General features: G+C 46.5%; 2 protein-coding genes and 1 pseudogene across 2 annotated transcripts in view; 2 read left to right on the forward strand and 1 right to left on the reverse strand.

Annotated features, from left to right (window-relative positions):
- Nucleotides 1-27972, forward strand: part of LOC149369500 (uncharacterized) — a 48508-nt gene that overhangs the window by 11492 nt on the left and 9044 nt on the right. Inside the window, exons 3-7 of the mRNA XM_089575725.1 lie at nucleotides 2280-2514; nucleotides 10166-10319; nucleotides 10457-10569; nucleotides 13139-13277; nucleotides 26149-26331. Coding sequence (XP_089431851.1) covers nucleotides 2280-2514; nucleotides 10166-10319; nucleotides 10457-10569; nucleotides 13139-13277; nucleotides 26149-26331 — 824 coding nt within the window. The remainder of the gene's footprint in view (nucleotides 1-2279; nucleotides 2515-10165; nucleotides 10320-10456; nucleotides 10570-13138; nucleotides 13278-26148; nucleotides 26332-27972) is intronic.
- LOC149369501 (uncharacterized) lies at nucleotides 16351-18401 on the forward strand (annotated as a pseudogene).
- On the reverse strand, nucleotides 22385-23903 carry LOC149369502 (uncharacterized). Its single transcript, XM_089572929.1, has 2 exons — nucleotides 23578-23903; nucleotides 22385-22964 (listed from the first exon to the last, which is right to left on the reverse strand). Exons 1-2 carry the CDS (start codon nucleotides 23901-23903, stop codon nucleotides 22385-22387), a joined length of 906 nt encoding a protein of 301 aa, XP_089429055.1.

Genomic DNA, 27972 nt, shown 5'->3' on the forward strand with positions numbered 1-27972 from the left:
TCATTCAGCATTCAGTTCTCTGTCAATGATACTAACTCTTCCATCGCACACGTAAGCCACAAAGCACTGCACTTGGTTCCGTGCTGTTTCTAATATTTATTGATGTACTCAATTACATTTCGTCCCAGATTGAGCTATGTGCAATATTAATGCGACTCCGGTCGTCATACTTTAAAAATGGTTTCGATTCAATCAACACTTTGTGTTCATCTTGACTAAGGCGTTAATCAACTCTAAAAGAAAGCTGCCGCACCCGAGCCAACTACTTCCTTATACACAAAAAAGCAGAGACAAGTACTACTTACAAGTACTTGGGTGTTTATGTTCAGTGGTACTTCACCTGGAACATCTTATAACCCCACTCTAGGCATCCTAAACCAAATCTTGCAATGGCGCTACGCAGCTTCCGAAAGTGTCTTACATCAAGCTAATGTCTCCCAAGATTAACGACATTTCAGCCATTTGGCACCCGTGTCAACCTTACATTATGGAAGCCATCATACTCCTGATGCCCAAACCACGATGTTCGCTTCATTTTTTAAGATTAATTGCGTTCAACAAGCGCCATGGCGTTAGATGTTCATGCTGAATGAGATAACATTTCCCATCGTCACAAAACATGCTCGATTTACAAATCTCATAATATTTAAACATCTATTCCCTTCAAGACGATACTTTCCATCACCCACTGCAATATTCTCCGTAGGGATCACCGTTTTTAAGTGAAACCCGCTGCCTTCCCCACTTCTCTTTTCACCGTATAATTCATACCTAGAACGACTGTTGGCTAAAACCGGAGGCACTTTGGTATTGCGATTGAAGTGATCATAATGATATTTCCCGAATTTTTAAATCTTTTTAGTGACATGTTTTTCTGCCAACATTTTAACCATACATCTTCTGTTTGTCGGTTTTATTTGTCGGTTCTGTTAATTATTTCAACTGCTTGTCACGGCGTTTCAATGTTTATTCTGTATGCTTATGCTTTTACATGTTTTCACCTCTTGCATTCTGCTAACTTTTGAGCTTTCTGGGTTTCGTCAACGTTCTGTTAAATCCCAGAGCTTCTTTCGGTACTGATACGTATCTTTGGCGCTCTTGTTTTTTGTTACGTGCCTTTTTCGTTACCTGCAGAAGACAAAAATCCTACGCACCACTGCATTTATCTCTATATCGAAAATATTTCACATACAGTACTAACCTGCGCTTTTCTACAGAATGTAGGCAGGTTATTTTGGTGCTAGGCAGAGATTACGATTAGAAAATATTTTGTAAGCACTAGATTAAAATAGGCGAAAGAGCGGCCCGTTTTATGTAGCCTCTTCTTTCGTCTGCTGAACAAGCTGTTTTCTTATCCTGTGATCACTTGTGGCGATCATAAATGTACATTTTCAGGGCGCTTGTAAACAGCACAGTTTCTGTTGCAGCAGTGCGGCTTAGTTTGTGTCGAATGCTCAGCCAATATTTGCCCGCCAATGTTTGCAAACATAAGGTGATATTTCCTTCAACGCTGCTAGGTTCTTTTAGAGTCGACATATGCCACATAGAAACGATTACTCGGCCTGGAATCGTCAGCAACTGTTTCCATATCACCTGCGGCACGTGGATAGACAACCCTGTACAAGATACCCTCGTATTGCACGCAGCATATACAATATTGTGCATGTGCCTGCACTAGACAGTAAAAATGAAGGCATCGGAAAGGTAGAACGAAGAAAAACGTGGCTGGCTGCTGCGAAGCCAAGTAAACAAGGCCATGGATTTTTTCCTGTGAACAGTTAAGTCAGTGACAAATGTTGCACAACGAAAGGTCAGAGAAATAATGCAAAAGAAATTGTGAACATATTGTCCTTATCGGTAGTGCGGGTCCCTGAGCTTAATGCGTGTTTGACACTGTGCAATCGGAAATTGCTCGTACATATAGGATAGAATGAATTGGCTCGTAAAGCTAAATTCCTGCGCCACTAAGGTGTCGTTGTAGGGAAGCAACACTTGGCCCGTTCACCTGAGGAGGGGAAAATAGTCTTCCGCGATGGAATACAACTACTGAGCATTTATTGTTGCTCCCACTGTCGTGCTTCCTTTGCCCATCAGTCACGTCTCAGTTCAGCCTGTCGATAATCTAAACTGTTTGATGCCAGCTAGGTGCATCTCTATCTTTCATTAGGTAACAGAACGTCGAGAGGAGCGGCGAGTAGAGCCTGAGAGGTTATACATATTGTTGAGTAAGCTCTAAGTTCTTGTTGCACTGAACGCCACATTTTTTTTTTTTTTCACAGCGGAGCATCCTTTACCGGTGCACCCACTGGTGTGCACTGTCGGATTGTCGCTCGATTTCAACACTCGGCTGCCCACCGACGGTGTGTGCACGATTGTTTTCTTCGACTCACTCTACGCGGAAGGCAGCAACCGGCTCACATGGGGGGCCGGCAGCTTGGAGGTCAACGCCAGAGCCTTCCTGAACTGGGCGAGCGCTGGCGGTATCACCGAGTTCGGCGTGTCCTTTGCCATCGAGTGAGCGTCTCGTGATGGGGAATGACAGTTTCGCTTTCCTATATACGTAGTATGGACTAACTGTATAAAACAGCAGAGGGTAGTCAGTTTGCAAAGAGTAAATCATAACAAGGCGCTTTGAACAGCGCGTCTTTTGGAAGCTTGTCTGGCCCAATATTTAGCAATGGTTGCCTTTAAGCCCAGCCTTCGTGTCTTACGCCATTTCGTTTAACATTTTCGGCCAAAAAATATTCGTTTTTTTGGAAAGCCGATTTCCGATCATTCATTTCGCGCTAAGAAAGTAATGATCCGAACGTGCTTAGTTTTAAGAGAGGGTAATGGCATTCTTTTATCTCTAGGCTGTCGCTGCATTTTATACCACAAAAGGTGACGCATCCCATCGAAAACTGATTAACTCTGTTTTCGTTTTCGCGTACAGTGTGAAGCTAGGAAAACCCCATAAGCAATCAAGAGTGACAGAATTATGATCAAGGAAAGGGATACCTAGTAGTGGATAGATAAAGAAGCTGGCTTTGTACGACAAGGCTTCATTTCTTTCTAGGTAGATTTGCTAAAATATTTTCGAATACGTCATTGTTCACGGAGCTTAGTTTCGGTAGCGGCCTGAGAACAAAAAGATTGGATGAATATATTTACCTGCAACTATTTCCTTCCGGTTTGAACACCTATTTCATCACCCTAAGCTGATTTGTGTTACGATATTGCAAACATCACTTTTTTTTCTGATAATGAATGATAAAGTCAAAGTTAATAAACATCACTATGTTGCACCTCCCCTGAAGCGTTGCCCTCGGAAAAATCACAGTAAGGTATTACAACCTATTATTACACGTACTGATGTCTATCGCTACTCCTTTTTTCCCGATGCTGTAGAAATTTGGAATCAACTACCAAGTGACGTTGTGGACCAAACAGATGTAGACAAATTTGTGATAGGTGTGAACGCGTTCCTGGAAGATTGCTGTGCAAATCTGTAATTCTGTGCATTTGAGTGTTTCTTTTTTTAGCGAAGAGAATTGCATTTGTGTCTGTATGGTTGGTTGGTTTATGGGGTTTAACGTCCCAAAGCGACTAAGGCTATGAGAGACGCCGTAGTGGAGGGCTCCGGAAATTTCGACCACCTGGGGTTCTTTAACGTGCACTGACATCGCACAGTACACGGGCCTCTAGAATTTCTCCTCCAAAGAAATTCCAGCCGCCGCGGCCGGGATCGAACCCGCGTCTTTTGGGTCAGCAGCCGAGCACCATAGCCACTGAGCCACCGCGGCGGCATTTGTGTCTGTATATATTTCCCTCCCTGTAATGACCCTCATGCAGAGGGTTAACAGTATGAATAAATAAATAAATAAAATCTCAAAATATCTGAAGCGCAATAGAGATTCGCGCTCGTGGATGGCAGCGTGGGATGATCCGTTGTGCTTGGGTGATGCGACTCCTTGTGCTTAGTTAAAGCGAAATCCATAACAAACGCTACCACGCTTAACATCCTTGCTTGCTGTTGCATACTATCGGCATGCAATGAAATGCGAACAGCGGTGCGGATGGCGAAAAGTACCTCTGAGTAAAGTTTTGCGTTCTAGCTGTCGCCATAAGAGATCCGCGCCCGGATTCGGTTTGCGAAAGTTTCGCTTCTATTTTATTTGACGTTCCTTTTCTTGCTTTGCCATTGGAGCGTCACATGCATTCATTACACCGACCGCAACTGGCGCTTCCCGCTATCGCTGAAGGTAGCGGCAGTGGCCACCGTGCACGAAGCGTGCGCTCTTAGCTACCTGCCCTGTAGAGCTTTTATTTTGATTCCAAAATCGGCGTGTTACCAGCGTCTGGTTTGCGATATCAACGAAGAAAGGCGGACCTGATTGCATAAATTAAGAAAAGTCTTTCTATAACGCAACGGCGTACCCGTCTGCATTACTATTCCTGAAACCAAATGTGCGCCGAACCAGTTACTTTCTCCGTACGTAGAATTTAAAAAAATTATTTTGTTCTTGATGACGACAGTGATCTGCGAAACCTCCGCACCACACTTCTGGTTGACGCTCAGGGAGGCCTTTTCTAGGTGGCAGTGAAGTCGAAATGCGCATGTGCTCGGCGAACCATCAGTGCTCTTGCTGGTCGTAAAATTAAAGGGTAATCCTGACGCCCTCCAGATGTACAACTCGCCATCTTGCTTCAGCACTTGATGAAATCGCCGTCAGACGCCACAACAGCTGCCACTGGCCGAGGAATGTAGTCGTAAAGTGGGGCAGCAAAGTCCGAAGCACGTAGGTGCTCCCACCTAGCTTGTATAGCGGCCCATAGAGCATCTTGGGAGCCGCAAGAAACGATAATTTCGTAGCGTAGAATATAATTTTGCGAGCACCAAGGACGGTTAAATGGTTAATGGGGAAGACAGTAAACAAAAACAGAGTTATGGGCCGAGTGCTTATAAAAATCATACCGAACTGAAAGGAGGGCTTTATTTCACGTCGCAATACTAAATATGACGGCCATTGAATAAAATTAACATTTCCTTCAATATTGCAGTCTCGACATTTGCACATAGCAGGAAAAACACACCTGGCATTTTGGGATGTTCAAATTCGCTGACGCTGCTCCCAACGTGTCGAAGACGTTGACTCGTTGGCGAACATCACACAGCGCCAGACCTCCGCAGACTATCATGCGCAGTCTCATGCAAACATAGGTCTTTCTTTCCTATTTGCTTCTGCGACCGCCTGCTCCAGCGACGGTGGCCGACTTCGCAGAGTAGCTTCGTGTAGGCAGCGTCAAATAGTAGATGTTCTGCCGCACGACTGAAAAGTGTACTTTATCTTACGAGCCGTATAATGTTGGCTGTGTCTGCTGCAGCTGCCGCTTGATCCACGCCTGTCGCCCGCTGTATGTGCGCGCGGTAAGATTCCGGGCCTTCCCTCATCACGTAATGCATGGAAGATTAGGTTATATGAAGAATGTGGGTGACCTGTAACCTTTGCAGCGACACGCTGATACACATCGTGAGGGTAATGAACAATGACTCGCGCTCTGTCTTCGGGCCGTGCGCCCGCCACTGCCACTGCCAGAAACACGCGTTTCACGATAGGCCACATTAGAAACGACAGCAGCCGGATCACTTCTTTCTTTCTTCACATAACAACCAGGCGCTGATAACACGGCGATTCTCAGGGCAAAATCAAAGTGCTGCAGAGCAGGGAGTTATGAGCACTAGCCACACTCACACAGGCCACAGCTGCAGTCGCCAGCGCTAACTCCCTGCGGAATTTGCGATGGGTGCAAAGAAGGCATGTGGCACTCTAGAGGCAAAGCGAAAAAACGAACGTTCATTAAAACAGAATCTATAGACCATAGCAAACAGGAAGAGCGCGCCTCTCTCTGATGACGCTTGATATCCACACTGGTGAACAGCGCAAAAAGGCGGGACAACGACAAGACAAGCGCTGAAGACAGCGCTTGTCTTGTCGTTGTCCCGTCTTTTTGCGCTGTTCGCCAGTATGAATGCATACCAACTCGCCCAGATCTCAGCTTTACTAGACGCTTGATATACACCGCAAACTGTACCTTTGGCCACGTGCACCACTATACGCATTTCATTTGACGCCAATAGCATCTTCCTATACTCCGTTCCACACTTAGCTGGCAACGCAATGGAAGTTGCGCAATTAGGGCGCCCGTAAAATGGTAAAATGACAATGCTCCGCTGCTAATCACTCGTACGCCCCGAAGCCTTGGTAAAGGTCCTCTCGAAAACACGGAGCGGTGCAAACAGCATGCTAGACATTTAATATGATGGTGAGGGCAATTAAGTGTTAAACTATTGGGCCACTTGGTTTTAATTGTCTGTGATGAACCACTTTTGTGGTGTAGATATAGGAAGAGCGAGTACGCGTGTGAGTCATTTATCACTCCGCCGCATATCAGTCATACTTCTCGAGGTACCGGTTAGGTGCAGGATGAAAACGTGATAAGTTACAAACCGAAGCGCAGGACGTTGCCACTCTTGGTACTTGAGCTTTACTGGAAAATGGTAGTCTGCATTTTGGACGTCGGCCTAAATTCCAGGCGCAGAAGCCCGCATGAAGAGGTGTTCTCGCTTCGGCACCGTTACAGCCTAAACTCGAAACGGAGTGTGCGTCTTTCGAAGATGGCAGTGCTTACTAGAACACTTACACGGCGTAACGTGTTAGCACTCTTTTCGTACAAGTAAGTGGTCGGAGCGTTCGTCTCCAAGAGCTGAGGAGTGTTTTCGTGAACGCCGGCCAACAATCTGAGCTAATAAAACTAGTGTTAAAAATATCTTCACATGATGAAAGACTTATTCACCTTAACCTAAAATGCTGCGCTATAAGAATTCCCTCTTTCAAGGCGGCCTGATTAGCTGGAACTATGCACATCGATTGCAACACATCAGTGGAAATTTACTAGTATTGTACGATTGACCAACTGCGGCTTTAGTAGCAGACTGTGCGCGCCGTATGGGTTTCCAGTCTGCAGCTTTAAAGGCACTTCCGATCGCGATCTTGGACAGGCGAACCGAGCGCTAAAAAAAACAGACGAAAATTTCAAACCTCGCTTACCCCATGGTCAAGAAAGGAGGACATTAAGAGTTCAAGACGCTTCACCTCCTCCTGCCTTCCCTTCACCAAGAAAAGAAACATAGCGCTTTGTCCTTCCAGTCAGCGTCGATGTCATCCTCAAGAGCCAATTCTCAAACGCTGAAACTTCCTTTCGAAACATGTACTTTTCCGGCACCATTTACAGCAGAATGCGATCGGAAATAGCTTTCGCGAAGAGATTTTCAAAATAAGGCTGAAATAACTTTTGAAATAGAGTCCCAAAATGTCATGGCCGCAACTTTCAACCTTTCCTCTTCACATCTACCTCTTTATTTATTTTTATTTATTGATGCTGTTAGTCATAAGGCAGCTTCAGGCTGTGTTGGAAACACAGTACATGAAGGCATCTTGGCGAGTGTTGATAACCGCAAGCAAAAAAATGGTCTGGTCTATAACGAACGATTCAGAAATGAAGGGAACTTAAACAGTGCAACTGTAAGTGTTCTTGAAATACCATCCCCTTGGCCCCCTAGGTGACTCAGTGGTTAAGGTGCCCGGCTGCTCATCCGAAAGCCGCTGGTTTTACCCCGACCATTACGGTTGCCTTTTGGATGAAGGCAAAATGCTACCGAGCCGTCTACTGTTCGATGTCAGTGCACGTTAAAGAATCCCGGGGGTCAGAATTATCAGGAGCCCTCCTTTGCAGCGTCTCTCATAGCCTAAGTCGCGTTTGTGCTTCAAACCCAATAAACCTTAAACCAACCATCATCTTCTGCGAATGCTAAAATACAAGCACATTCGTGAGCATTTTACTCGGAAGAGAAATTCGGTATTCGAAATTATAGAAAAAAAATTAAAAAAAATGGAGGACACCTAAGCTCCGCCTTAAGAGTATAACGCGATATCTTTAATGCCTCCCTTCAGTGGCTTAGGGACCCCTTCGCGTATCACTTCGCAGACATGGGCACTATCGAAGAAAACACACAATTAATCCCTTTCTCCAAGTCGAATGAACGTGCCTTTGTGGCCTAGCGGTAGTGGGTCTGACTAGGTATCCAAGCAGGCTGGGTTCGACTCCCATCCCATCCCAATGTTCTCTTCAGTGTAGTTAATTCGCTTTACTTTTATTAATTCCAAGAGAAGGCAGTTGTAGCTGGGGTGGCAGAAAGTAAGGCGAGCGGGCGTACGGTGACTACAGCTGGGAAGGGACAGGGCTAATTGGAGAGATATAGGAGAAACCTTTACCCAGAAGAGGGCGCACGCAGGCTGATAAAGATAATGACGACATTACTTCATGTCATAATGACGTTTGAGTCATGAGCCGACCTATTCACAATATTATCCGCCGCTTCACGTGTGACGTCACTACCTTTTACAGCACCCCGCATTTACTCGCCGTTCCTCCACTGAGCAGAATCCTTAAAGCCATCGCGTTAAAGAGCACAAAGCCTAAAGACAGGAATAAAATTTGGTTTCATGATTATAGCGACCGCCGTGAAAGTATAATGCGAAAACAAGGGACTTAAGATGTGTAATGAGTGAAAAGTAGTTCAGTGTCAATCTCATTCGTTCGCCTTTGAGGTCGTTAGTTGTACCACATAACTAGCAACTGCATCTGTTGAGAGGCGGCACATGCAACTGCTGGAATAATAGTGCAGTGTAAGGCAAGGCAATTGCAAAACACATCCCCGTGTGTTTTCGCTTATGAACATGCACTTCCAGTTTGATGAAATTATTTCTACTTGTTTTTTTTCTAGGCCATCGAGTAGGCATTATCACGCGCCTCGAATTTCTTCGTTTCCTCGGTCTACGCTGTGCAGTTCAACGATAAGGGGAGCAAACATAGACTACAGAAAGCGAGAACCCTCAAACGATTCGGTCTTCAATATGCTGCACTGCAGTATGGAAAAGGAAGACAATGTAAACATGTGCCTACGCCCATCTCTCGGATTCTAAAAGAGAACGTCTTTGCAATAATATTATCTTAGGTTTTTTTGTATATAACGCATAGGACCTAAATATAACCATAAAATTCGTAAAATACGCGGAGAGTCTGGGGAATTTCAAGAAAAATATAACAAGGCAAATCAGTCCCCCTAATTTTCCTACTTCACGGAAATGTAAGGCGGCCAGAAAAATGCCTTTAGTTTGAGCGGCTGCAACCACGTGACGTGTGGCGCTAAACGCCTCTCCTCTAAAAAAAGTAATTTTTAGCGGACAGAGGCCCGACGATGGGTACTGAACAAGCGTTTATTCGCCATCGTATAAAGCGAAGTCCGCCCTAATGATGTCCTGCTTCAAAGCTCTTGCCCGCTTAAAATCGTACTAATGCTTAATGACGGTTTTCGCAGTGTACAAGAGAGGCCGGTCTTGCATGCATGCGAAGTACTTTGTAGTAGTTGGAGTCATCTCCATGCTGTTTGTGAAATATCCCGGAAAAAATTGCGGCATTTTGTGTCCCCCGCAAAAACGAGCATAGTAAACAGTCTTGAGCTGCAAAAAAAAAAAGAACGACTTCAAAACATCCGGAAGGTTGAAATCTTGTCACAATAACCCGATTTATACCGAAATCTGAAATGAAAAATATCACGCAGTTTTTCTCTCCTAATTCTGGAAAAAATAAAGCCACTAAGCGAAGAGCAATATGTAGAACTTGAAGTGATACCTTTAATGAAGAAAAAGATTTGTTTGCATGCGTTATAGATCAAAGCCAAATTTTCATTACTGTTTTTGGGGAATTTTGTTTATCTCTCTGATTACAACATCCTCTCACCCGAAATAAACTAGTCATGAAATAAAAGTTGGAGTCATACATATCAGAATCGCATGAAACACTGGGTTCGACACGACGAATGGCCGCACTTACAGCAGAATATACCGCACGAGAACTAAGAACGTATTTTCTAACACAGCAATTCGTTTAAAGCGGAGCAACGAAATCGAACTTGAATGAAGATCACTGCCTTTCGTCAGCGCCAATCACAAAAAACCAGAGGCATGGATACTGAGCTTGGAAACGGCCAGTTTTCAAGTAGCTCTTATTCCAAAGCGGATGGTTGTCATTAAAGTGATGCATATAAATTCCTTGTTCTTTCCAGGGACAACACCATCGAGCGGGAGTGCTCGACGGCGCCTTTCGCCACGGGTCTGGACTCCCTCTGGGCGCAGGGAATAACGCACTTCGGGTTCCTCAACGCGTACCTCCAGTACGCCACGACCCCGCACGTCAGGAAGGCGCTCAGTGTGATGAAGGTACACGCAAAATGCTTGAGTGCCAGCGGAATGCATCTGCTGTTTTCGGAGCCAAGCAGGCGGCTCTGTGCAATGATTGCAGAAAAACTTACGTGTGCACTTCACTTGACGATCTCTTGTCCTTTTTCGATCTTCAGATAATCGATAGCAATTTTTGGTCGAAGCAGAGCCGCACACGTCACACCTACATGGCCCTGGGCGTGGCTCCACTCAATCCCATGCAATACAACTCCTTCGTCGACCTCATGGAGTGAGCATTCCGATTCTTTTGTGTTTTGGCGGTAAAACCAAAGTTTTTGGTCATCTTCTAATATCTCGATTTATCTCTTTCAGTCCATTCACCTCTTTCCCCAAATAGCGTAGTTTTCTAGCCCTGGCCTACCAAACCTTCCCTTTCGTTTTTTTCTTAACTCTAACAATGCTGTTGATATCTTCTGCTCAGGTATTTGGTGCGATTCCTTTTCCTAAAGCTGAGTTACTAACCGCCCCATTCGTTAGTATTGACACCGTCAGCATACCGCGTGGGAGACACATGCTTGCATCCTTAAGAGTAGACAGTTGGTCGAGTTGTTAGTTTGAACCACTGTGACTGATATCACCAGCGCATATAGAAGACACGGACAGAGGGAGAGTGCATACAACGGAAGCTGGGCTTTTTAAAGATTTTATTGGACAAAAAATGGCATTTATACGCAATACGAGGCGCTAGTAACGCCTAGCGCGTCAGTGCTTTCCAGGAAAAAAAGGTTGATAATCAAAGACAAAACACAAAAGGTCGAGTTTCCGACAACACACGTTCGTTCTTTTACGTCTGCGAATTTTTCTTTCTTTTTACGTGGCTGACGCGATGGACAAGTTTCCTTCATATAACCTGTTCCTTTATTCCCAAGAGCAGGAGAAGGATCACTGATACATTTATCTTTATGATTGTGAAAGCAGAAGGCTTCAAAACTTCCGTGACGTTTAAGTGCTGAACTTGCACAGCATCCCTGCTCGTTTCAACAACACGTGGCATGCTGGTTTGTGCGAGCAACGGCGAATGTGGCTAAATGACCTCCACCAAATAGGGAATCAACTACCAGAGATACTTTTGTAGACGGTCAACGTTCAATGATATATGACCCGCTCTGGACTATATAACGTTTGCCACAGGTGGAATGCTGTGCACAAAGAGGAAATACGAAGTCGACAGGTGGTCTGTGTATCAGTGGCCCTTCTGCTGCATACGGGAAAAAAAGAAATAGTTTATCTCAAGGGAAACTTGTCCGTCTCGTCAGCCACGGAAAATAATCAAAAATACGCACATGTAAAAGAATGACCGTGAGTAGTCGTTATTTTTGCTCCTTGTTTCTCGTCCTTTTTCTGCAATCTAATAGTGCACGAGGGCAGACTAGCTCCGAATATTGTAAGCAAATGCCTATTTTTGTGGAAGAAAACTTCGTTAGAGTCCAGCCACCTCTGTTTGTGTCTTTTACATGCGCTGGAGAGATGAGCCGTAGTGCTGCCAAAGCTGCTGGCGAGAAGATTCTTAGCTCGTAGCTGCAGCGTTACGGACTAATAGCAGTCGACTTCCCAATTCCTTCATAGTCGGCGCGTCACAGTTCAATCCTGCTTGACAGATTCTACAGTGAAATTTGAAGCGTCTTTTTAAAAGTGGGTTATTCTGTGCCATATTAGCAAGCAGGTGTACATTTAGATATGCAGGTCTGTTTTTTAGTGTTATCAGCCATGAAATTCTAAGAGACAGTTTTAAAATCAGCTTTTCCTGTAAATATACACAAACCAATATAAACTATAGGAGAAAAACAATGGTTGGATCGGCAGCTCGACACTCTGTCAGGTGCAAGATTTAGTATGAGCAGGACGCCAATTGGTCCGAAGACAAGCTATTCAGTTTTTATGGCTGAATCATTTTAGTTACAGCACTCTATCAATTCTCGTGTCAGAAAGTCAGAACATTATACAAAATGGCTGTCAATGGGGCTATTATATGCGACAAGCGCGAACTGCAGGCACTGAGTGCAGGGCAGGGGCGCATTATGTAAATAAACTGCCCCAAACAAGCATTCTTTTAGAAACGGAGCAAACAAAGTTAGCGAAACGATAGACGTAGAATAAGCCAACAGTGATTCATGTCAAGTAAAGGGTAAGAGAATGTTTTGTTTTTGTCTTGATCGTCGGGAATTAATTGTGCGGCCATTTTTAACCCAAACACAACTGCGGATTGCCGCTTCTGTGGTCCAAAACCACGACAGCTGCATATTGGGGTCGGTGCTCCGCCAGCTAATCTACGGCGGCGCCTATCCTTTCTTCTATTCCGGATTTGGTTTATGCTCCGTGTAACCTAGCTTTGAGTGTCTTCACCAGCGCAACCTGGGGCCATAGCGGCTGACATGCCACCTTCTGATACCGCAAGTGCCACGTGAAGCCTCTTTACACAGGTAGTGATGCAGCTGTGCGAGAAGCCTCTTATGCTACCTATGCAATCTAGAGTGCCAAAACCGCGGTGCTCGTTAAATTGCGTGCAGTGCTCCTCTACTGACAGAGCTAAGGCGGCTGATTCCAGCCTTTCATGTCCATTGAGAGGTGAAAGGATTGAAAGGGTAATTCAACAAACTAGAAGAATAGGAAACGACAAAAAATAATTGAAATTACACCGCTGGTAATGCGATACTGACACGCACATGGAGACGCTGTGTATAAGCACAAAAGCGAGACGAAACTGCGCTCCCAAAAGCCACGTAACTGCCGTTACGTATTCTTAAATCAACTACGCAGTTTATCTCACTTTTTCACTGTTCACTCTGCTTGAATTTCAGACAAGTATTCTCACCGCAGATCTTCGTTGCAATCGGGCATATCTCCTACTCTGATGACCTCAGGCCAGACTGCGTCATCACCCCCCCGAATGTGTTCTCATTTCCTAGCAGGTTTAATGTCACATATGGCCACACCATGGTAAGTTTCTCATATATTAATACCCTGCGGTTCGCAGTACTTTTAAGAGCGGATTGTGTTCACGTGGCTTTATGCTGAGGCGCTTAGGGCAGCCGCACTAGCCACAAAATGAATTGCACCTGTTGTCACGCCAAGCCGCTTGTACTACACAGCTCTCCAAGTATTAAGTGTCGAGGAGAGGTGAGAAGGGCATCGCGAGACCTTAAACGACGGCGCCTTATTACTTTGACTCCTGTAATCACAGCAGCGTCCTCAGTTTGCTCTTAACGCATTCCGTATTCTAGTAGTTCACAATCGTTTGTAAAACTGCTGTTGGTTGTCGAACGACTGTAGTCTGTATAAATTGTTGGTGCTGTATCAACATTAAATATAAGAGGCAGGGCGTCAAAAGGAATGCGTCGAGTATTTTAAGTGCCAGTTTAAAGCAGTGAGTAAATTTCGCTCTTCAAAGACGCTTGCTGGAGATCATAGAGTCAAGTTTTTGTTTCTTGAAATCAACAGGTAGGAATGTGGCGTACTCAGTGAGACTGGCAGAATTACGAAACTTAGTGCACATATCATCTTTGAAGGCAAAGTCTTTGATTGTGATGCGCTAGGGAAGCAGCTATACTGCTATGTATGTGCGAGTATTCGAATCTTAGGTATAGGAAATCGAATATCTGCCTGTGATATTCGCTGAAAAAATTAAATTTATATTTTCTAAATTATTCAAACCCAATAGAGCATGCATTAAAGTTCTAGGCGATTTTTAAATAAATTGACTAAGTTTGTATAATGTTCAAATAATATTCTTTTGCGACTGTGTAAGATGCACGGACTGCTCCGACGCCGTTAAGCATGCGACCGGTATCAGACTGGGCGGCAAGCAGGATTGGTGGCATGCCCGATTAATTAATGTGGCAGGGTTCATATCTTCTTTACGTGGCCAGCAAGATTGGGTGATGCGAAAATAGGTGAGAGGCAGACTGGAGACCAGGCGGTAGGTGACTTTGGCTTACACTCAAGGAATAGCAGGGGCGACTTGATAGTGCAGTTCGCAGAGAGAAATATTTAACTGACCATGAGTACCTTTTCCCGGAAACAAAAGAACAGAAAGCGTACCTGAAAAAGCCCCAGTGGTGGGACTAAAACTGAAATATACTTCATACTATGTGGCCAACCTAGCATCGTGCACATATGAAGGGCCGCGGGAAGGTGCGCTGTAGCGACCACAGATTGGTAAGGTCTCGAATTAGCTTATACTTCAAGAGGGAACGGAATAAACTATTGAAGAAGAAGCCCGTTAAGTAGTTAGCGATGAGAGGGAAAGTATAGGAATTGAGATATCACTGCAGAACAGATTCGCCTTTAAATCAGGAAGGTGATCTTAATGTTGCAACAATGAACGATAATCTCAGAGCTAGCATTACGGTGTGAGGAGTAGTAGCGCGGCACGATGGTTCGACAGGATACCGTTAATATATCTCGGGAGACAAAAGATCTGATTAAGAAACGGCAAAGCATGACAATGTGTAACCATTCAAACAGATTAGAACTAGTAGAGCTATCACAGTTAATAAATAGGCGCAAGGTAGCCGACATAAGGAAGCTATTGGGGTGAGAATCGGGCATGCTCTAAAGAACAAAGGTAGCCTAAAAGCTGGAAAGAGGAAACTAGGCGTATCTACAAAACGGATGTCTACGTTATGAGACGAAGAGGTTGCAAATATTTTTGGCATTATGAATGAGATAGTTAAAGTAGCCGAACAGTTCTACACAAATCTATATAGTAGCCACTGCAATCAGAACGTTAACGGCAGAGAAGAAGTAGCGCAGAGCAATTGTTCATCCGCTCAGTAACGAAAGAGAACGAAAAAGCCTTAGGAGCGACCCAAGAGGAAAGCAGCTGGTGAGGATCAGGTAACAGGAGATCTGTTGAACGACGGGGTCGGGGGGGGGGGGGGGGGGGTGAATTGTGCTAGAAAAACTAGCCACCCTATATACGCACTGCCTTATGTCCCCCAGCTTACCAGAGGCTCGGAAGAACGCCAACATTATCTAGGTTCATAAGACAGGAGACGCCAACGTCGGCAAACATCACAGAGGCATCAGGTTACTGTCCGTTGCCAAAAATGCATTTAATAAAGTAATCGTAGTAGTATTAGGAGACCCTTAAAAATCACTCAATGAAATGATTAGACAGGCTTTCGTATGGGATGCTCGATAGTGAACCGTACCCTTATTGACGATCAGGAGACAAAGGAATGCGCAGAATATAACAACCCCCAATATATAGCCGTCATCTGTTACGAAAAAGCATTTGACTCCGTGGAATCCTCAGCAGTCATACAGGCATTGCGGAATGAGGGTGTCGAAGAGTTTTATGCGAATGTATTCGAAGACATCTATAACCAGTCGACAGCTACTATAGTCCTCCATAAAGTCAGGAATATAATTAGAGTAAGAAAGAGGGTCAGGCAGGGATACACGATCTGGCCAATCCTATTCACCGCCTGTTTACAGGCGGTTTTCGCAGGCCTAGATTGGGAAGAGTTGGGACCAGTGTTCAAGGAGAATACCTTAGGAGTTTGCGATTCGCTGATGAAATTTCCTTGCTAAGTCAGTCATGCGATGAGCTCCGAAGCATGATGAATGAGTTATACCCCTGTCACACGGTACATGTAATGTCATTCGCAGCGAATGACATTACGTGTTAATGGCGTTTTTGTTGCTGCGACACGGTCACAGTCAATGACATTCACAGCTAACGACATTCGCCCAGTGTGAGTTTACCGAACTCATGCAAGCGCGACCTGTGTAATCTCGACGACAGCGGCTTAGTCAAATTTTACAAATTTTTCTAGTAAAAACAAAATGTAATCAAAGTAAACGCTTTTATTAATTGTTGTAATGAACTTTTGAATCGTTTTTCGATGTAAAACAGGGTATTTGAAGCGATTTTGCGCAACAATACTCTTCTTCCCAGTCGCCGACGGCTACCATACAGACGGCCATGTTTATTTACAAACCGTCCTCGCCGTTTATCACCGTCCTCCATCCTTCGTTGAGCAGCGTGGTCATTGATTACCATATCATGGAAGACAACCCCGCAGATTCGCCAGCCCAGCAGAAGACGCACTGGACCGACGACGAAACGCGGGCGCTGATTAAAGTGTGGGAAGACCACCTCAGCGATTTGCGCCGCGCGAAGCGCAACATGAGCTTATACGTTGCAATCTGTGAGTGCCTGCGTGCGCAAGCGGTTGATAAGACCGTAAAGGAGATCAAATCGAAGATTGAAAACCTTGGAAACAGATACCGGTAAGTGGCACCTTTCCTTTTCATTTTGCCTTACAGTGCGCTGCTCATTCACCGTGCTGTTTTCAGATGCGAGATCGCACTCCTGCATCGTCGCACGCTGTTTAGCGCAGAGATAGACGCAAGTGGCGGTTGATTTTTTTCGCGTGCTGAATCTCTGTGGGCATTGAGCAGCTTGTGCTATCACGCCACGTTTTAAAACAGTACGGAAAACAGTCGTCGTTTTGTGTTTCGCCGTTGACTCGGAGGTAATTATAAGTAATGTGTCATTCTATATTCATGCCTTTAGTCGTGATTCAACATACACCGCAACGTAGTAGTGATATCTGCCAGGTTTGTAAATGTTTCATGTATTTGTGCGTAATTTTTATCGCACGACTTCCACTTTATTTTAATTTTCTGATTCTTTTTGCAAGGCATCTTGGTTTTACCTTTTGTCTCGGATGCCAAACTTTTTCTAAACCGTTCCCCGCGGCGACTACTTGGTGCATAATACATGTGCACATGTATTAGTTTTGCGCAGAAGCATTGCGGTGCCGAAATATTTACTTGGAATTCACTCCCCTTGACTGGTCCTAGTGTAAGCACTGAAAGTACATACATGCAACACATTGCTGGGCAGATCAGCAGTGACTGCATGTTGAGAAGAGGCGACGGTTTTCCTAGCAGCAGTCATGTAGAGTCCTCTGCAGCTTATAAACACCACTGCTACAAAGTCATACGTTTCATGCAGGTTGCTGAGCCGAAAAACGACAGGGCAAGGCGCCATCACATGGCGTTTCTATAAAGAAATTGCCAGGTTTCTTGGCCGCCTGCCTGTCAATGACAGCAGCCTTGTGGAGGCGACCATGAGTGGCGATGGTGCCACTGTTGAAATGGTAAGTACGCTTCTATAGCCCAATGCAGGGCTCCTAGCTGTGAGCCCAGCGTGAGAAAGACCTCTTTCTTTTTGTGCAACTTATCAGGAACCAGACACATTGATCCTCTATGGCATGACACATGGAAACTTGGCATATTTATTGATTCAATACCCACAGCGCCTCTTGCGGGTGAGTAAAAATGTACACATGAACTTCAGTAGAGTTTGTTCTTGGGCTAGTTGGTATACTTGATTTGAACTCATAGTTTTTGAGCGCAACAGCACATGGCCAAAGAAAAGAAGCAGGAAGAGAAGAAGGACGAACAGCGCTGTGTTCGTCCTTCTTCTTTTCCTGCTTCTTTTCTTTGGACATGTGCCGCTGCGCTGAAAAACTATGAGTTCAAATCATGTACACATGAAAGTTGCTCATGAGAAATGTCACATTCACCACAAATTGCTAAAGTAGTGCAGAATATTCAATATAGGAATGGGTTTAATGCGCCTGTTCAGATTGTGAAGGCTGCATGCAAGAGGTAATTATTTCTCAAGTACCTACAAAAATAGTGTTGCTTGAGCTGCATGTGTATTCTTGGAAGGACAAATATGTTTACATGCGGTATATTTTTGCTTTCTCAGATAATTGATAGCATGCAAAATATAGAAGCAGCTGATGAAGACTGTGCAATGGATGGCAGTGCTGGTCTGACGCCTCTGGCACCAGCACATGAAGTGCTGTTGGAGTCTGCTGCAGTGCCCTCAACCTCTTCACCAGTAGTGGACACAGAGGACAGCAGCAGGGCTCCACCAGTGGAAGCAGGCCGCCAAGCAGCAAAACAAAGCCGGCATGCCACGCAAAATAGTCTGCTGGCCGAGCTAGTCAGCACGAACAGGCAGTTATGCTCCGACATCAAAGAGAGCCGAAAAGAAGAAATGGAACTGAGAAGAATGGAGTTAGAGGTTCTCCGTGAATCAGCCGCAAAAGAGAAACGTCTCACTGAGGCGCTAGTTAAGTATCTCGAAAAATAAAGCATTTCCCTGAGCTACATGTGTTATGTCCTTTATTGCTGGTGGCAAATTGTGCGCAATTGTGCGCAATTGGCGACGAGGTAAAAATGGCAACTGCGCTGGGCACAATTGGGGAATTCGTTCCGACGGAGGCGACGTCTTGGCCCTTGTATTTGGAGCGCCTCGAATTTTTCTTTCAAGCAAACGACATCGACGGTAACGAGAAGAAGCGAGCAACGCTCTGCAGCGTTTGCGGCCCAGCAACGTATGCCATCGTTCGCTCCCTTTGTTCTCCGGATGCGCCGTCGGCCGTGGCCTACGATGAGATCGTCAGGCGTCTCTCAAACCACTTCTCGCCGCGACCGTCGGTGACAGTACAGTGTTTCAAGTTTGGCACACGTCAACAGCAGCCCGGTGAGTCAATTGCCAACTACATCGCAGAATTGCGACATCTCTCGGAACATTGCGATTTCGGTGCGTCGCTCGATGACATGTTGCGCGACCGGCTAGTGTGCGGGGTGCGAAGCGAGACTCTTCAGCGTCGGTTGCTGGCGGAGCCGGAGCTTACGTTTGCGACAGCTCGGGAGAAAGCCATTGCAATGGAATCTGCGCAGCGACAGACCGAGCAAATTCGCAGCAGTGCCGCATCGTGTGAAGTTGGCAGCGTGAGCGGGAAGCGTTTCGACCCGTGTGTTGCGAAGGTCTCTGCGCCAGTGACAGCCAAGGAGGGTACCCAGAAGCAGGCTGGTTCGCCTGGGAGCACAAGCGGATGTTTCCGCTGCAAGGGTGCGCATTCGCTAAGCAGTTGCCCATTCATTAATATGCAGTGACACTTCTGCAAGCAACGAGGGCACATAGTGAGAGCATGCAGGAGGAAGGCTGCAGCTAGCGCTTCGGCTGAACCCAACTCTCAGAACAAAGAACGGGCCAGTGGAGGCCGTCACAAGAATGCTGCGTCGGACGTTTACGACGTGTTCGTGCTGTCTGGTGAAGAGCCAGCCGTGAGAGTGGAAGTGCGCATCAACGGAAGTCCCCTAGAGATGGAGGTGGACTCTGGTGCAGTGTGTTCAGTCATCGACGACCGGACTATGCACAAGCTGCGAATATCGAAAAGGGCGTTGTGTCCAAGTAATCTTCATCTCCGAGCTTACAATAACAAGGAACTACGAGTGTTGGGTGAACTGACCGTGAAGGTGGAATTCAAGGGGCAGGAACATCGCCTGCGATTGGTGGTGGTTAAGGGTGCTAGTATCGGACTTCTAGGTCGGGACTGGTTCAAGTCCTTGGGAATAAGTCTGAGTGGTGTTCACAGTGTGTACGAGCCGAGTCGAACTGGCAGTAGGGGAACAACAGCCTTGCTCAAGAAGTATTCTTCAGTCTTTGAGCCTGGACTTGGGACAAGTAAAGGGCCTCCTGTACGCATAGAGGTGAACCCGGCAGCTCCGCCGCGATTTCTGAAGCCACGACAAGTACCGTTTACATTGAGACCGAAGGTCGACGAAGCACTGGACAAGCTGTTGAGCCAAGGTATTTTCCAGCCTGTGCGGCACTCGAAGTGGGCAGCACCTGTCGTTCCAGTTGTCAAAAAAGATGGATTAATAAGGATCTGCGGGGACTACAAGAGCACAGTCAATCGTGTAGTGCAGTGGGAAACGTATCCCCTGCCGACACGAGACCAGCTGTATGCCAGGCTGCCAGGTTGCTCGAAGTTTTCAAGGCTAGACCTCGGACAGGCGTTTCAACAGAAGACTGTTGATGAAGAAACAGCTGACTTGTTGACGGTTACAACACATTGGGGACTGTTCCGCGTAACCCGTCTTCAATTTGGCGTGGCAGTGGCTTTTTCAGAGGTACATGGAAGAACTGTTGCATGGAATTGATGGTGTTCTTGGATGACATCTTGATCGGTGGAAAGGATGAGGCGCAGCACAATGCTCATTTACAAGAAGTGCTCAAAAGAATTCATGAAGACTGTCTGCGACTAAAGTTTGACAAATGTCAATTTTGTGTTGAGGAAGTGTGTTACTTGGGATTCCGTGTGAACTCTGCAGGTGTGCAGCCGACAGAAGACAAGGTGCGTGCTATTCACAAGGCCCCAGAGCCGACATGCAAAAAGGAACTTCAAGCCTTTTTAGGAGCTCTGAACTTTTACAACAAGTTTCTTAAAGGAGCAGCTCATGCCTTGGAGCCACTGTACCGGCTGTTGGACAAGGGTCGCGAGTGGCGTTGGATGGAAGCTGAGGCAGAAGCATTTTGCCGGGCGAAAGATCTGCTGCAGTCATCACATGTTCTGGTGCACGATGATGTCAACAAGCCCCTAGTGCTGGCCTGTGACACATCCCCGTACGTACTGGGTGCTGTGTTGAGTCATGTGTGCGAAGATGGCAGCGAGAGACCGGTTGCTTATGCGTCGAGAACTATGAATGCGGCAGAACGGAATTATGCCCAGACAGACCGAGAAGCGCTCGCCATCGGCTTTGGCATAAAGAAGTATCATCAGTTTCTATATGGGAGACATTTCAAAATTGTGACGGACCACAAACCTCTCTTAGGACTGTTGCAGCATACCAAGCCCATTCCCCAGGTGCTATCACCACGGATGCTGCGTTGGACTCTCATGTTATCGGCTTATGACTATAAAATTGAGTATCGACCAGCGGAGAAGCTTTCCATTGCTGATGCATTCAGTCGTTTACCACTGAGAGCCAGTAGGGCAGAGGAAGAGGAGCAGCGTCTTTGGGAAGTAGGGATGCTGGAAATGGCGCCGGAAGTAGCATGGAACTCTAGGAAGGTGGAAAGATTCACGTCAAGAGATAAGCTGTTTGCTAGAGTCTGCAATGGGGTGCAGCATGGGTGGCCAGAGGGCAAGCTGCCAGAAGAGTTTGCAGCGTTTGTGAGCCGCAAGCATGAACTGTCGGTGTACCAAGGTTGTTTGCTGTGGGGCAGTCGTGTGGTCATTCCAGAGCCAGCTCGACCGTATGTCATGGACATTCTTCACACAGCTCATCCAGGGATTGTCAAGATGAAGGGGCTTGCCAGAGGAGCCGTGTGGTGGCCAGGAATCGACAGAGATGTTGAGCAGAAGGTGAGAGACTGTGCACGTTGTCAGGAATCCAGGTCTGCGCCAGCAGCTGCAAAGATTCACCCTTGGGAATTCATCAAGCGTCCTTGGACAAGACTACACATCGATTTTGCTGGGCCCTTCCAAGGCAAAGTCTTCCTCATTGTGGTGGACTGGCACTGAACTGGCACTGGCCTGCGTTTCTGCCGAACGCGATGCACAACACAGTGTTTCATCCTCTTTGACTTCGCTAGAACTGGCACTGGCCTGCGTTTCTGCCGAACCCGATGCACAACACAGTGTTTCATCCTCTTTGACTTCGCTAGAACTGGCACTGGCCTGCGTTTCTGCCGAACGCGATGCACAACACAGTGTTTCATCCTCTTTGACTTCGCTAGAACTGGCACTGGCCTGCGTTTCTGCCGAACGCAATGCACAACACAGTGTTTCATCCTCTTTGACTTCGCTAGAAATGGCACTGGCCTGCGTTTCTGCCGAACGCGATGCACAACACAGTGTTTCATCCTCTTTGACTTCGCTAGAACTGGCACTGGCCTGCGTTTCTGCCGAACGCGATGCACAACACAGTGTTTCATCCTCTTTGACTTCGCTAGAACTGACACTGGCCTGCGTTTCTGCCGAACGCAATGCACAACACAGTGTTTCATCCTCTTTGACTTCGCTAGAACTGGCACTGGCCTTTTCATTAATGTCCAGCCGAACATTATCTCTGCCATTCCCTACAACTCCTGCTTTTGACACGCTAGGAGATCCAATTTCCTCCAACTCTGCTCCACTCTCAATGGGCAAGACGTCTGTAACTGAGTCGTCCGGTTGCGTCATCCGGTTTCAGCATTTCCCTGAGCTACATGTGTAGCACCGAAATTACTGGGCCAGTTTCCAGAAGTATTCGGCAAGTGCAGCCCTGACATCTTGGCCTTCACCAATGCAAGTATCAGTGTTGTGCGAAGGCTGCTCGTACAAAGCATTGTAGTTGTGCACGTCCTGCACCCACTGCTCCTCCACATTATCTCTAAAGGCTTCACATATGTTGTGCAGAATGCAGGACGCCCTAATAGCCTGCTTTGCGTTGAGCAGTTTACATTCCATCCGCTTCATGATGAATCTGAAGCGGGCCTTCACACGACCGAACCCATTCTCCACAATTCGCCTTGACCTTGACAGGTTATAGTTGAATATTGCCTGCTTGGTACCGCTCGGGGCATTAGGATACGGCTTGAGCAAATGCGGCGTCAGTGGGAATGCCTGGTCGCAGAGTATGAGTCGTGCCACTGGAGTGCCTTCAATCACTGACACAGGTGACTTGAAGCGGTCATTCTCCACAAAATTCTTCAGCCGTGACCGGCCGTAGACATGGGCGTCGTGGCACCTGCCCGGGCTCCCCACGTTCAGGTAGAGGAAACGGTAGCGGTGGTCGACGATTGCCAGCAGTATGATGCTGTACCTGCATGTAAGAAGAGGTTACCATCACGATGAAGACACTGTCTGAAGTGAAATAAAAAATTGAAGCATTCTGTGAACATTGAGCTTAAAAATACGAACGGATTATATACAGAAATATTTCCACTTATACAGGATTCATAGGTCATGTTGTTGCCTAAAAAAAAAAAACACTGGTTAATGACGCTTTTTAAGTTGACTCTTTTGTGAGCATCATTTTAAACTGACACTTAAAATTGGGCAGATAAGAAAATACCTACTGCACTAGTGTGCAGGAAGAAATATTAGTCACGGATGCTAGAACTTGCATGCTGTTCACTGTGCAAGAAAAGTTCTCGTGTGCCACTTAGCATGCACAGAGAAAACTAAACACCCGCACCTGCCAATGAAAGTGCCGATACAACACCGTGCATTTTAGTGGCCAAGCTACATATGCCTCAATATCCCAAATCGCCACTTTTTTTGGATAAAGATTAATTCTGTTGCACCTGCTTTCATTAAGTCCTAGTTAATGATTTGTGCATAAAAGAATAACGCAGTTTTCGGTCATCTGCTAGCTGTTTTGTCATTGCCCTGCACTGCTACTCACAAATTTAAAAGCAACCTAAAAGACCTACCATCCCTTGTAGTTGTAGTAGTCAGCTGCGTCTTTCTTGGGCGGTGAGATCGCGAAGTGGCAGCCGTCCAGTGCGCCGATGGCCTGCGGGAAACCAGTGACGGCGTAGAACGCGCGCATGCGCTCAGCCATCTCCGCCTCCCTCGGCATGTGTACCCAGGCGCCTTCGAGAACGTCGACGATCGCTCGGCAAAACTCCCGGTACACAATGTTCACAGTCGAGCGGCCGATGCCAAAAAGGTGCGCTATTGTCCGGTCCTCGGCGCTGGAACACAGGCGATATAATCCAACGGCTACACGTTTCTCCTGGGAAATCGGCTTCCTCATGTTGGTCACCTGACGCTGCAAAACGCACTGCAGCGATTCTACAAGGTACCTGAACGTGGCAGGACTCACGCGGAACGCCTGCTTGAAATGGGATTCCCCGAGGTTAGGCAACGTGTCTTCGAACCAATTCTCATTTCTTGGGAAGGCCCACCGCTCGCGGATAATACCTGACGAAGTGGACGCCCAAACAGCGGCCGACGTGAACGTATTCGCCAGCAGACGCAGCTCTAAATCTCTCGTCGTCTTGGCGCGTTCTTGAATTGCAAGCTTCAGCCGCTGCAGCCGCTTCCGGCGCTTCATCCTTAATAGCTCCAGAAGGAGTAATGCTCGCTTACATTGTTGCTCATTAGCGACTGTAAAAAATTCGGCACTGATGTCGCAGCCCTCCATAATGCCGACTATGAAGGAATGCCGGGCGGGAGGGACGATCGTGAGCGGCTTTGAGCCTGTCTTGCTTTGGATATTTCAGTGGATTGCTTGTTGACTATTGCTGTCGCATGGCGTTGCAACGAATTTTTAAACAGTCTATTCATGTTTAACAGTGTGCTACTAACAATAAACAGAACATATATATATGAAAACCATGACTTATAACGTTTTGTTGTCATAGCAGTTCTCCTATGGACATCGCCATCAATAGCAAATGCCATTTTGTGTACCCGTGTAGAACGGGAACGCCAGTTCTCAATGACATTCGGTGTGAATGTCATTTCCTGCGAATGACATGCAACGTCCCGTGTGACAGGGGTATTAGACAGGCAGCGCAGAACGGTATGTCTCAAAATTAACACGCAGAAAACCAAACTAACGTTCAACAGTCTCGCAAAGGAAAAGTAGTTTACAATCGGTAGCGAGGTGCTGTAAGTGGTAAGGGAACACGTCGACTTAGGGCAAGTAGTGGCTGCTGGTGCGGATCATGGGAGAGAATTAATTTGAATAATGAGATTGGGGGAGCGCATATGGCAGGTTGTCTAAGATCATCAATGGCAGTTTGCCAATATCACCAAGGGGGAAAGTATACGACAGCTGTATGTTACCTGCACTCACCTATGGATCAGAAACGTGGAGTATAATGAAAAAGGTCCAGCTTGAGTTAAGACAGCGTAGCGAACTATGGAGCGAAAACTGATAAGTGTAACGTTAAGAGACCGGAAGCGGGCAGAGTGGGTGAGGGAACAAACGCGGATTTATGATATCCTAGTCGAAATCAAGACAACGAAATGGGCTTGACAAGTGCATGTAATGCGAAGGCAAGATAAGCGCTGGTCCTTAGGGGTAACGGAGCGGATTCCAAGAGGAGGAAAGCGTAGCCGGGGGCGGAAGAAAATTAGGTAGGCGGATGAGAGTAAGAAGTTTGCGCGGGTACTGAGGCCGCAGCTGGCAAAGGACAGGGTTAACTGGGGAGACATTATTGTGGTATTTGCCCTGCACTGCGCGTAGTCACGCTGATGATGATGCTAATGATGGCTGACAGCAAATATTTTCCAGCTCTGACTTTCCGGTCTCCGTTATGAAGTGTACGTGCGCTGAGCATTGTCGGCTTTAAGCACCACAGAAAAGGCCGTGGCGGCATAGACGAGGCGCTAATAGAGCAGTGGAATACGAAACGGTGAAGCGGTTCATGCAGGCTTTATACTTGCGACAAGTGATTCGTATAGTACATGCTCACAGCAGCTGTTTGGTGCTACCTGGTTTAGAAACACTTATGCGTTTCGAAGCTGACACTGATTTCGCGTCATCGAGTCTTAGCTTGCTTGGTTGCACTTAAAAGTGGCTGAAATGCACAATCGCCGCTGAGCGATATCATTCTGTATAATAAACCAGAGATTGAGGACATAAACCTGTAGCAGTGCATTGTTTTCAATTTATTGTCAACCCTTCTTATTGGCCTCCAAGTCTATGCAACATCCCACCACTAACAACGGACTCCGAAGTTGTGTTACCTTTCAGCTGTCTCAATCCAGTGCACGATCAAAGTAGTGTGCCATGGAAAGGCCGGCCAGCAACTTCGTCGCCAGTGATTCGGACGTTAGTAGGAAATGAAAGCTTAATACTACAGTCTTCGAGATTAGGTGGTAATTCAATGCAGACCTTATCAAGCCTGTGTACGAAATGTTAAATGTGCCTTAGCGGGAGATAAATGTTTACTCTAATCCATCCTCACTACCCCAAATAGTAGACAGCGGTTACAAAGGCAGCGACTGTAACATGGGGTGTGCACCTGCTCTGCGCCGCTGTCCTGCAGGGATCCGCCATCGAACTGCTGTTTTATATGAGCCGCCTGCCGCGCCACCCGGCACTCGTGCTCTCGGTGAGCCTACACGGGCGCGAATACGTGGTGAGACGCCCGGACGACGGAAACCCACACATCGGCACATTCGGATTTTTCAGCCAGTGCAACATAACAAGGATAGTGACTCTCCAACATGTAAGAAAAACCTGGCCGAACGTTTGGCTTTCTAGACGTTAAGTGTGCGAATTATCAAGTTGCGTTATTTCTTAGTATACCCTTCCAAGGTTGTTAAAGTCTCTAATTTGTACATTTTTGAAAATTACTGAAGTTAAATGCGTCCTTACTATGAATTCTTCGATAAATGGCTGCATTACACAAGGTGTTAAAAAGAATGTTGGAAACGCAGGCAGTCTGCATTTTCACGTCGGTTTTAGCGCATGTTTCATGGAACTTCTCCCTCCATCGAGAACAACGAAGTAGATATTCATGTGGAAGATGCCAGATGTCCCTTGCACAGCTAAAAAAGCTCACAATTAAAGGAAACTCTACTGTATCCGCAACACATAGAGCTGATAACCAGGACGCATGCCAGCGCAGGCCTTTTCAGCATAGTCCGCTTGGATGTGGAGAAGCTTGGGTGAGTTGCTGACTGTACATACATAAAACAGTGTAAACTAGAAACGTGCAGAAGAACAGCATCCACGTGTGCATCTGTTCATGCGTCCTTGTGTCTTTTCGTATTGTTTTAAGCATGAACAACCACCAACTCGGCTGAGCTCCTATACGGCGCGCGTGTGCGCGCCTATTTCCGCGTCATTGTCTCGATCCACTCCTTTATGTATCTACTTGGAGACTACAGATCCAGATCCTCCGTAAATCTCTATCACACAACGGGCTTCGTAAACGAGCAGCTATTACTTCCAATATCAGTGTTGAATAGACTGTTAGGGCTCTTTTGCATAACAAGCCTTGCTTTTTTTCACGAGCAGTTGGAGCAGCTTTACATGTTTATGAGTTGGATTGTTGGGACAACCTGAACTTCCATCACGCACTTTTTCTCAACGACTCCATAAGTATCCGGATTGCGCATTGACAAGACGGCATCACTGTCCGAGTTTCAAACTTTCAAAACTGTTTTTCAACATTAAGTGGTCGCTTTAATCAAATGGGCTTGTGACGACACGGTAAGAGAGCGATTGTACAAATAACAGAATCGTTTCATTAAGAACCCAAGACCTATCCTGTTTTTTATTTGACACAAGTTATATATGTATCCGTTCCTTATTGCTACATGAGGCTGCAAGTTCGATGGCATGAAGACAATGCTTTAGGCTTTTTTTCACAAAATATTGCACAATGCTCGCTACTGATTCCGAAGAGCAGATTATTTCCACCGATGAGTAAGGATATACGCTGTGGCCTAACCTTGAATCACCTCTCCGCGCCCCTGTCCGCTTCGTCACGTACTTGCCCGTGATATGATGTGGGGCAACCGAGTGATCGTATCGATCGCGAACTGGAAGGGCGTTGAGGATGTTAAGCATGACAGGACAATGGGCGTGAAGGAATATTTCACAGCAGAAAGCAAGAAAGTGAGGGGCTTGCCGCCACGGTGGATGAAAGGATGGTTGGAGGAGCGCAGACTCACTAAGCTTCTGGCCACACGTCCCCTGGATCCGAAGGCCGAGGCACATGAACGCACCGAACAGCATCTAGATGTCTTCTCGGGTCGGTGAGGTCATAGGGCCTGGTCGCTGCGGTGTCGTCAGTTCGTACTCCTGTCTTCTGGTCGGGGCAAGGGACGGGGCTGGGGTTAACAGTGAGGTCGGTTCTGGT

Source organism: Amblyomma mixtum, chromosome 1, assembly GCF_055824585.1.
Source record: "Amblyomma mixtum isolate Tamu chromosome 1, ASM5582458v1, whole genome shotgun sequence".
Lineage (NCBI taxonomy): Eukaryota > Metazoa > Arthropoda > Arachnida > Ixodida > Ixodidae > Amblyomma > Amblyomma mixtum.